Source organism: Bactrocera tryoni, chromosome 5 (genome assembly GCF_016617805.1).
Source record: "Bactrocera tryoni isolate S06 chromosome 5, CSIRO_BtryS06_freeze2, whole genome shotgun sequence".
NCBI lineage: Eukaryota > Metazoa > Arthropoda > Insecta > Diptera > Tephritidae > Bactrocera > Bactrocera tryoni.
The window spans coordinates 50,730,824-50,742,524 of record NC_052503.1 but is presented as its reverse complement, the minus strand read 5'-3'; the positions used below and the strand labels follow the sequence as shown (position 1 = coordinate 50,742,524).

General features: G+C 34.2%; 1 protein-coding gene and 1 pseudogene across 1 annotated transcript; one reads left to right on the top strand and one right to left on the bottom strand.

Moving 5' to 3' along the window:
- The first annotated feature begins 1,615 nt into the window (after window positions 1–1,615).
- Window positions 1,616–2,092, top strand: LOC120779123 (ubiquitin-conjugating enzyme E2-22 kDa-like). The gene is made up of 2 exons (XM_040111316.1): window positions 1,616–1,842; window positions 1,899–2,092. The coding sequence occupies exons 1-2, from the start codon at window positions 1,689–1,691 to the stop codon at window positions 2,033–2,035; spliced, it is 291 nt and encodes a 96-aa protein (XP_039967250.1). The 5' UTR covers window positions 1,616–1,688; the 3' UTR covers window positions 2,036–2,092.
- Window positions 2,093–8,526: 6,434 nt separating this feature from the next.
- LOC120779119 overlaps window positions 8,527–11,701 on the bottom strand; it is a 30,835-nt pseudogene continuing 27,660 nt past the window's right edge.

Below are 11,701 nucleotides of genomic sequence, written 5' to 3'. Positions count from 1 at the left end.
ACTTTTCACAACGATCATTTCGACATATCAACCTCCAAATCCGCCTTAATTATGGGTTACGCACAAAATGACATTGCCGAAGACATTTTACATCGTATTCGATAAGAATTGGAAATGGGCAATTCCGGTTGATACTTCCAGTGGTTTGATATCAATTCCATCTTCCCTTCATCATTTGCGAAAGATGAACTCATCACCAATGTTCGGAGATCGGCCAAATTATCGTAACTACGACTTAAACTGGAAGCCACCGCATCATTTGAGTCTCAAAGTTTATCGTCGTTATTATGTTTCGCAATCTTCATGCGCCGAAACTGTGTAATGGAACCCGAACTGATTGCGATGCGGCTATGGAATACAAGGGCAGAATGCTTGATTCTACGAATTCCTTTGAGTTCTAACGATTTGCCATTTCAGTTCGTAAACGTATTCCGTTTACAGTGAAAATTGCATTTGAGATGACAATCAACAGGACACAAGGATAGTCGGATAGTGTGTGGCATAAATTTGGAAATGCTATGTTTTTCACACGGCCAGAGATACGTGGCGTGCTCACGAGTTGGAAAACCATCTTTTTCATCAACATAATTTTACGCAGGACAACGGCTGCGGGGTCAGCTAGTAATTTATAAAAATGTAATTTGCAAATATTTATTTCTGACTTCATATCTTCTTTTGCTGCTAAAAATATTTAAATAAATGTTACATTATTACAAATATATTGTAACATAATCTTAATATATTTAAATAAATGTTACATTATTACGAAATATCAATTGCTTTCTGAACTGAAGTGATTGTGTATGTGAGCACGAAAGTAAAGGTACTCAGTGAGAACTTTGTTGTCTGATATTTTATTTATTTTCATTATTTCGTTAAGTAAATATTTATTTAAGTTCTTTTAATTTAAGTATTTTTTTATGTAATTGGCTGTTATAAAAATGAATCCGAAAGAATTTTTTTGTTAAAGTTTATTTTATTTAATAATGCATATACTAAACGAAAGATGTTCAAAATGGTAAACTTTTCCTTTTACACAAGTCCTTAAACGGTTCAACCATTGATCTATCAATAGCAGCACGCAAACCACAAACTGTAGTCCAGCTGATTTAAAGCTGACCTCCACTTCGCGGTAGGATTTCATGAGGGGATCATCTCGAATAAGTCTTGAAATTGATCTGGTCGATATATCAATTTCCGTTAAGTTGATTTCATTACAAAATACTGTTATAGTAGCCAAAGTCAGTAGACCGGCTACTACGCGCCAGTTGCCTTACACGATAGACTTAGAGGATAAATTGAATTTTTGCGTACATACCACAGCCTATACCACTTACTTATATATTTTCCTGATACTGAAAAAAATTACACACATATTTATATAGTATTCTGAGGTGTTGAACCGACCCGTATATATTAGGCAAATGTTCATTTACGGACAAATCCAAAAGTTCAAACCGATCAAATGAACCGACTAAATTATTCATCTAGTTCACATTTGGGGTATAAATTCATAACAGCTTGGCCGAAACGAATCTTGGCCTCAAGAAATGCTTAGCTGTTATTTACAAATAGCTACACAGAGAATATGTATGTTTAAGGAAATGTTTGTGGTTATGGTTAATATAATACGTTAAATTTAAGAATAAAAGTGTTTTCGTTTGTCAAATATTTATAGGGCCGCTGCAATGACCTTACGTACGGTTTTACTCTCACTTCAAGCATTGTTGGCTGCTGCCGAGCCTGATGATCCACAAGACGCAGTAGTAGCATATCAATATAAAGACAAATACCAGTTGTTTCTTATGACGGCTAAGCATTGGACAAATATATATGCTGGAGGTAAATAATATATGTAAATTTGACTGCTATATACAAGGTATGTTTTTAAATTAAAGGTCCCCACAAATTTACTGAGTGTGATTCGAAAATTCAACGCCTAAAAGATATGGGGATTGATGAGCATGATGCGCGGGCCGTTTTGTCGAAAGAAAACTGGGATTTGGAAAAGGCAACAGAGAACTTGTTTAGTTAGCTTCCTTTTTATTTATAAAAACACATATTTTATGGAAATAAGAATTTATCAAAAATATTGTTTAGCGTGGTTTGATATTTATTTAAAAATAATTAATCGTATTTTTGAAAACTTTCACATTATAGTTATTTATTTATTACTTAAATCTGAATTTGTCGTGTTAAACACGAATTTAAATTATTATTAATCATTTGGAAATGTTGTAATAGTTAGGGAGACAAAGTCATTCACATGAAACTGACAACATATATATGTATCTATGTCATGATTTTAAAATTTAATTCTGAATTTCTCCCATAACTGAAATTTTTCAAAAATTAATTAATTAAAACCTCTTACAAATTTTTAATATATTTTCTTTAATGATAACGCAACGCTGAATTTATCAACCTTTAATTTTTGGATTATGCTACTATTTTATACTCTCGCTACTTTTTGCTACAGAGTATTATAGCTTTGTGCACTTAACGGTTGTTTGTATCACCTAAAACTAATAAATATGGAACATATGTACACTGGGGGAGGGAGGTTGGTATTGCAGAGAGGGGTAATCGGACCATTGCCACGCCCTCAAAATGTCATTAAACGAAACCCGGTAAAGATTAAAAACCAAACTCCCGAATTAAGAAACGTTATTTGAAAGATCGCTGTAGCAGTGAGGAGCAACTGTAGGTTGAACAAAGTTGTCATGACTCCAGCCTTAATTGGTTTAATGTATATATCGCATAAACCATTATAGTTGTTTCAACAATTTTCTTGCGGCAAATCATTTTGACTCCTACTTTGACAGCTTGAAATTAGGTGAATTTGTAACTATGCTTACTCCCCATATATGAGTTATATTGAAACCCACTTAAAATGTGATCACTTAGTAAATAAATACGTCATAGACATTGTATTTCACAATTAAGATATAAATACATATATAGCGGTCAATCTCTAATTTTAAACCGATGGATTTTCAAATTTACTTTATCTATATATATCGGAATATGTGTGAGATATCGTGGCAATGGGTCCAATCATTCATTCCGCATCGAAACCGAATTCGATACGAAAAAAATTGTCGTTCGAACATTTTCATGCAATCATTGATGCCGTCGATAACCTACTTTACCATAAGTAAACTGTAATATAGACATCGATATGGAAAGAAATTTGCATCGCGATTTTTCATAAGCATGTTTAGAACTTCTGAAATAGTTTCCTCAATCTCTTTTTGAATAGTTATTTTTGTTCATTTTGTATTTTATATGATGTATCAGTATTTGCAAAAGATTGCATTGCTTGGTCAGGGAATAAATTGCATCAATTGGTGTCTTATTCCTGGAACTTTTGGCTGGAATATCATCCGAAATATTCGTTACATTTACTGGACAGCATCCAAAATTTTGAATTCCTTTCAAACCTTCAATCAATTTTTGTATACTGCTGATCTCCGAGTGGACTTAAAGTTACAGGGCTGAAAGACTCCCTATTCTGATTTTTTTTTATTTTCAATAGCATTCTTCAAATCGGTCGATAATATAAACGCGTGATCATTTTTCTTAGCTTTTTCCATCCGTATGAAATCCTTTAAATATGGAAATGTCTTAATATGTACTTCAAATTGAATTTTGTTGGTGTAAAACTTACAAAAACTCTTTTTTTTAAATATCCACAACTCTCGAGTGTACTTTATCGAGAGGACAAGTGAGAGCAACTTCATCGAAAATTTTGTGTCTGATACGATTTCAATGATTTCAACCTAACTTGTTTCGTTCGGACTGACAGGTTTTTCGAACGAAACTGATTCAATGATTAAACCCAATATGTCTTCATGCTAAAGATGGGTATACTCGGTTCAATACTTCCTGTAGCCCCTTATATCGGGTGATTTTTTAAGAGCTTGATAACTTTTTTAAGAAAAAAAACGCATAAAATTTGCAAAATCTCATCGGTTCTTTATTTGAAACGTTAGATTGGTTCATGACATTTACTTTTTGAAGATAATTTCATTTAAATGCTGACCGCGGCTGCGTGTTCAGGGTGGTCCATTCTGAAAGTCCACTTAGGTGGTCAACTTTTTCGAAAGTCCAATTTTCGGCAAGAATAGCCCGAGCATTTCTTCGGAAATGTTGTCTTCCAAAGCTGGAATAGTTGCTGGCTTATTTCTGTAGACTTTAGACTTGACGTAGCCCCACAAAAAAATAGTCTAAAGGCGTTAAATCGCATGATCTTGGTGGCCAACTTACGGGTCCATTTCTTGAGATGAATTGTTCTCCGAAGTTTTCCCTCAAAATGGCCATAGAATCGCGAGCTGTGTGGCATGTAGCGCCATCTTGTTGAAACCACATGTCAACCAAGTTCAGTTCTTTCCATTTTTGGCAACAAAAAGTTTGTTAGCATCGAACGATAGCGATCGCCATTCACCGTAACGTTGCGTCCAACAGCATCTTTGAAAAAATACGGTCCAATGATTCCACCAGCGTACAAACCACACCAAACAGTGCATTTTTCGGGATGCATGGGCAGTTGGCCACCAAGATCATGCGATTTAACGCCTTTAGACTATTTATTGTGGGGCTACGTCAAGTCTAAAGTCTACAGAAATAAGCCAGCAACTATTCCAGCTTTGGAAGACAACATTTCCGAAGAAATTCGGGCTATTCCGGCCGAAATGCTCGAAAAAGTTGCCCAAAATTGGACTTTCCGAATGGACCACCTAAGACGCAGCCGCGGTCAACATTTAAATGAAATTATCTTCAAAAGTAAATGTCATGAACCAATCTAACGTTTCAAATAAAGAACCGATGAGATTTTGCAAATTTTATGCGTTTTTAAAAAGTTATCAAGCTCTTAAAAATCACCCGATATATTATATTTTTTCGAATTTTCTGTTGACTTTATAACGATCAGTATGTAAGATGTAATTAAATTCAGAGAGAATCTCCTTCTAAGAACTTGTGCTTAAAATGGAGACCAACTTTTTGGTAATATGTAGTTATGCAAAAGTGAATAAAGTTCGGTAACTCTAACCGTAAACTTGACGTACCCAATATAAGAATATCAAACAAATCAAATATCCAGTGGGCTTTAAGCCTATTGAACATTTTTAATAAAAAGTGATTATAGTTCCAAATTAAAAAAAAAAATATTATCTTCTTATACATAAAAATGAAACGCCTTTTTTGTACGTCCGCGCATTACTCCCGAGCCACCGCACGGAAAGACGTGTAAATTTGTATGGGTATTGCTTTAGCCCTGGAGGAGGTCAAGAACGGCTGAACCGATTTTGCTGAAAATTGGTGATGGATGGTTTTTTTTTAATACACATATGTATATATGAATAATAGTGATAGTTGTAACTGAATAAGAAAAGCTTGAATCATAATTTCAGATGAGTGCACAATAGCTGACACATATTCCTGAAGCATTGCACAGAACAATGCAATATTTAAAAGGAACGATCAAATCTGTGTTTTCTTACGTGTAGTACCTTCATCTGGAGGATGGAGTCGTGTGCAGAAGCTCGCGCAGGTGAGGAAAGTTTTCTGATCGCCATTCACTTGGAAGTGGCCAGAAACGATTATTTTACATATGGCTCAAGCAGCTCACGACTTTCGGTCTTTGACCAAGTATCCTCTGGGTAGCCTAAGGGCATCCGTTTGAAGGCGAGCTAAAGAGAGAAGGCGAAACATCCCATACACAGGGTTGTGGGCTGTGTTTGGGACACGCCACGTAAACAAACGCACCCAATGAAAAATAGCATTAAGAGACAGCGGCTACGCTGGCTAGGTTATGTTGTCCGAAAACACTCCAGTTCTGAAAGTATTCGACGCAGTACCCGCCGAGAGAAGCAGAGGAAGGCGAAAACAAACTCAGTTGGAAGGACCTGGTAGAGAAGGACTTGGCTTCGCTTGGAATCTCCAATTGACGCCATGTAGCGAAAAAAAAGAAACGACTGGCGCGCTGTTGTTAACTCGACTATAATCGCGTAAGCGGTGTCTACGCCAGTAAAGAAGAAGTATCTGGGTTTTAGCCGTCGATTTTGCAATTACATTCGATGAATGTTGGACAAAACATTACCATACGATCAAATATAGGGCGTGAGACCTGCCCTCTTCTGCTCTACTCCTGCACCGTTATTCACTATAACAAGAAGCATATATACATATGTGTAACGACATACGATCCAGATGCAGAGGCGTTTGTTACGTCATACATATTTATGTATGTACTATTCCTTAAGTGATTTACAAGTTTACAGTTTAGACTAATTTAATTCTAAAAAATTATCTTTTGTTTATAAGAAAAGTTGAATAAATTCAACGATGCTCACACGACAACCTGCGCCTACACGACACATCACAGCAACTTCATCACATCGCATCACGTCACGTCACAACACCTCATCACACAACAGTTCACAACACACACCACTACACACACACGCATCAAACACAGTACCTAACACCGCTCATCATTATAACACAACAACCACACGATCATCAACGAGACGACTCGTAATAATTTAATATTTACCACCCAAACTATCAAAAGGGATAGATCCGAACGTGATCCCTCTTCTTATGGTTTCATCCGTAAACTAAGACGTTCAGCCGCAATAACTACCGCATACAGTTAAGCAAATCGCAAATGGCCGCCTTTATCTTTGCTCAAGTGACGGAGTGACAAAATCCCCAAACTCGACAGCAGTGTCCCGCAGTGTGTTTCACAACAAAAATAAAGTTATTTTATATAAATTTAATAAAACTTTTATAAAGTTTGCAAAAGATTTGTTGGAAAATCAAAAATCATTATACGTAGTATATGCGAGTTGGAGTAGTATCTATTTTTGCCAATACCACTTACTATTAACATGCCACATCACATATATGGAGTAAAGTCACCCGGATGTTCGAAAATCCTGATATTAGTTGTATGGGGGCTTGGTCCAGTTTTCCAGACACACAGATACACTGTTATGATTAAAACACGCTCTCTCAATTTTATTAAGATAACTCATATATTGAACGATATATGCGGAACGTGTCACCCGGAAGTTCGAAAATCTCCTTATTAGGTATATGAGGGCTTAGGGAAGCATTGATACGATTCAGCGCATTTTTAGCACCTTGACCAAAATTTTCAACCAAAATGAATTATAGATACTGGGGTCTACATATTCTGTACTTAGGAGCTTGAACAGTTTTGGTTGGATTTGGACATTTTTTGGTCATAAGGTGGCATATTTTAAGGGATCGTCTCAGTGTGACCCTCTGAAAAATCATTGATCATGTTCGCTGCTCCGTTGGTAAATATACTATATGGCAAAATATATTGTGGTTAGATGAATCCAAAATGGATTATTTGAAACTTTGAAAACTTTGGCAGGCGTCCGTGCTCTCCTAACACGGAATATAATCTCTGACATAGAACAAAAACGTTTAAACATGGCGGCTCTAAAATCGTGGTAGGGGGTAGCTATGAAGACAACAAGATAATGACAACAAACATATCATCAAGTGCGCAAAGAACTGGTGTAGAATACGTGGAGTTGAAGTTATGCCTCAGTCTCTTGTCCTCAACCCTCATTCACTCAGGACCAATATGAAAAAGTGTTGGTGTCAGAAAACCAACCAATTTGAGTGTTTTGTGACAGGTAGTGAAAGAGGTTTTGCAAGGATTATCATTTAAACGTTGCCAGGATCTCATCGACTCTATTTTCAGGAAGTTTGAATTAAGCTAGCTATTCAATTAAACATGAATAAAAGTAGATGAAATCATTTTAATTTAAAAATTTTGGTACTAGTGTGATATAAACTTTTCTTTTATGTTCAATTGATAATATGACATATTCTAAGTTTTATACTGAATATTATACAAAAAAACATTCAATTGAAACTGAACTGAATATGAACTATGGATATATTAATGCATCATTAGTGAATATATTGAGCAAAAATTTTTAGCCAATAAACTTTCTTGTTATTCAAAGATTCGTTTTTTAATGCGGTCACTCTAATTCTTTGGTGGACAACTTTACCTAACACCTTGTTATGTTGCGCTGGATCATGTCAAATGTTGAACATTGCCCCTTTTCGTGTTTGTTCGGCTATTTGATTCGGTTCTGACTAATTTCAATAATAGATCTTCACTCAGTTTAACTTTTTTTTCAAGAAATGAGACGGGTAATTTTGCATTCATTTTTATTTCGCGGATTTGGTTAAGTATATTGTGTATATTTCGTGTCGTTTCTGTCCGAGTACATAATGTGGCCCCGCTTTTTGCAGGAACTCGTAAACTATTGAACCGATTACAGTAAAATTTAGCGTAGTGTCCGGTAGATAGCCTAGTTTATACTCAATTATGTTGACAGGCAAAATAATTCATAAATGAATTAAAAAAAAAGTATAATGCTGACAAATATTTGTAGCAATCATTTTCAAAATGAAATAAAAATACTATCCCTTGGATTCTCATAGCGGCAATAAAAAAAGATTGGAAAATATAGTCCATGTTTGTTAATTATACTTTTTATTTAAGTCGATTGTTATACAACTCAATAGGAATTAACAAAATCTGAGTGGATATTGAAGAACTATTTTAAAGATTTAAGGTAAGGATTTTTTATATATTATGCAAAACTAAGATTTGAGTGGTTGGGGTTCCTAACAAGTTATATTATTATTTGGTAATAAATTTAACAAGTGTTCACATTATATTTCCTCTAAATAGTTTTGGATAAAATGATAGTTTTAACTACAATATGCTTCCAAATAAAACTAATCTGCAACGAAAAGCATATGCGAGTAACGATAACTGACATTTGCACGATATTTTCATAATTAGGTATTAATACGGAACATTTGAAAAGAGATATGAAACACTTTCGCCATTATGTGTCCTTCTAACAGCTTCGGCAAACATCATCGAAAAACATCGATGCACTGAAAAAGTAAAAAGTTAGCTGATACACGGTATATATGTAGTATACAAATATTAATCACACCTGAATTTTCGGACAGTCCCTCATATGTCCATCTTGCGGTATTGTATTCGTAACAACGACAGCCTCGAAGCAAGCGTTGTTAATCCGGGAAATCGCCGGACCCGAAAATATACCATGAGTTAAAATGGCATAAACCTGTAAATAAAATAATTATTTATTTAAAAAATCAATATGAAAATAGCTCAGAGTAAGAATTAAAAACATCTTAGCTTTCAAAATAAAGTATGTACGTTTTATTACATTTGGAAATCAAAAGGAAATAATTTCTTGAGTATTATTTGGTTCCGACTCTACCTAATCAGAGAGTAAAAACATTTTTTAATGTGTTAGAGCTAAAAAATATCGATCAATGTGTTTGATTATGTATAATAGAAATTGTGTGTTACAAATGGGTTGAATCGGGTCAATATTTCCTTAGTCGCAATATACCCAATATAAAGAAAGACCCCATATAACTAACAAGCCTTATGTACCTTAAGGTACTTCGTGGCTTTAATTCTAGCAACTTGCAAGAGTATGAAATGTTCGCTTATACGCGAACTTAGCTCTTCCGTACTTGTTCCTCTTTAGTTTATTACTTTTTCGAATTCGGTTGATAGCATACATACATACATGACAGCATAAATATACGACAAGGCATTAAATAAACAAGAAAAGTTAACTTCGGTTGTATCGAAGCTATCATACCCTCCACAAACAATAAAGTTTAATCATATACAAGAATTTGATTTTGATCTGTCATATTGATCTGATGTAAGACAGCAATATGTTAAAGAGATTCTATCTTATTTTTTCTACCGTTGCCTTAAGCCATAATACATGCCGGATTTCGTAAAGATATGCTGTCAAATAAAAAAAATTTCTATTCCAGCTGTAAAAATTTGTCTATTTACATGTGTAGTATGCCTTGAATCAATTACGGTTGGTTAAAAAAACGTAATAGGCTAAAATGTAGTTTATCCAAATTTTTTGACTGACGTTTATTTCCCTTCCTCTCGTTGCAATTTCAGCATTCAGCATAAGAACACAGATTACACAGATTACAGATACTGTTATATAAAAAGGCATTCAATAATAATTTATATGAACAAAATAGTTCCTTGATTTACCTTTTACCTTGAGTGCACCAGCCTCAACCAACCAGTCAGCAGCATGTACGATAGTTCCACAAGTGTCCGCCATATCGTCTACTAAAATAGCAATTTTGTCTTTCACATCTCCGACAAGGACCATGGGAAGCTACTTCATTAGCCTTTTTTCTTTCTTTATGAATAAGAGCAAACTCAACATTCAGCCGGTCCGCAATAGATGTCACACTGAAAATACAATTGAATTTTGACTAAGCATTTATAATATTACTACACAATCTGACTGATGCTTATATTTTTAATGAGGGTAGATCAATTCTTTAAACAAATTATTAATTAGTTTGGATGTAAAAGCGCATAAACTGTATCTTGCGACATTATGTTCTTAGATTTTGTTAAAAACATCGATTAGTGTAATTGTTAACTTGCTTCTTCCAAAGATCCGTTATTTAAGAGTTATATCGTCGAACTCTCAAATTCGAAATTTTGGATTAAAACTAGACATCGAAATTAAAAAGTGAATTTTTATTTTTTAATATAATCAGTAAAATTTGAATTTTTAAGCCCAAACTAGAATCAAAAATTTAAAAAATATGAATCAAGTTCAAAATGGGAGAATACAAAAGTACTGCAAGCGCGAAATGAGTGGTAATTCTAAAACATTTTAATTTTTAATAATACTTATGCTTGGAATTACTTTTTTAATGTGTAAAATTAGTGATGTCTAAACTTAAAAGTAAATTTTTAATCCGATTTCTGGGATTAAAATTTAATTTTAATTAAGATTTTCGGGATTGCAAAATAAAAAAAAAACCTGAATTAAATTATTTTTAAATGCATTATTTGCAACTCTACTTGCAAGAAAAAAAACATAACTTTTTGATTTTTTGGAAGAGGTATTTTATTTTATTTCTAAAGAAATAAAAAACAAATAACGATAATGATGGAAGACCTAGAAAATATTTTGGACTTTTTAATGCATTTTTTCAACCCAGTAAATTTTTTTTTAAATTTAAAAGTGAATATAACCTGTTGAATAACCTTCTATTCAGTTGTAACCCGCGTCGAGAAAAACTTCAATTTCTTAATGTGTCTTTTTCTGACAAGTGATAGTTGTTGGACGATATCACCGCTAATTGGGAACTTCCGTTTCTGAATATTATATTTTTACCGACGCTTCGAAAGCATTCCTTGCAGCCGCTCTATATTGTCGTAGGCAATGCTTGACGGTATTTGTACGGTCACTAATAGCAGAAAAACACCGGTCAGCACGCTACAGAGCCCAAATTAAAATCCAAGACGGCTTTAACACTGTCGAAAGAAACTCACGAATGGGATTTTTACAGACGAGATAACATTCATTCAACCAACTTAAACTCATCACTGTTTATTTATTACTCTTCATCAATGATCTAGATGAGAAACAAAAATCGGACAAATTATTCTGTATGGACATTATAGTATACCGCATTCGTTGCTTTTAAACAGGAAAATTCTAAATTCTATAAATCTGAGGATCTTCGTTTTTAATTTGCAACGTTAGTAACGGAAATTTAAGCCCATCGGAATACGTCTCCTGTTTGC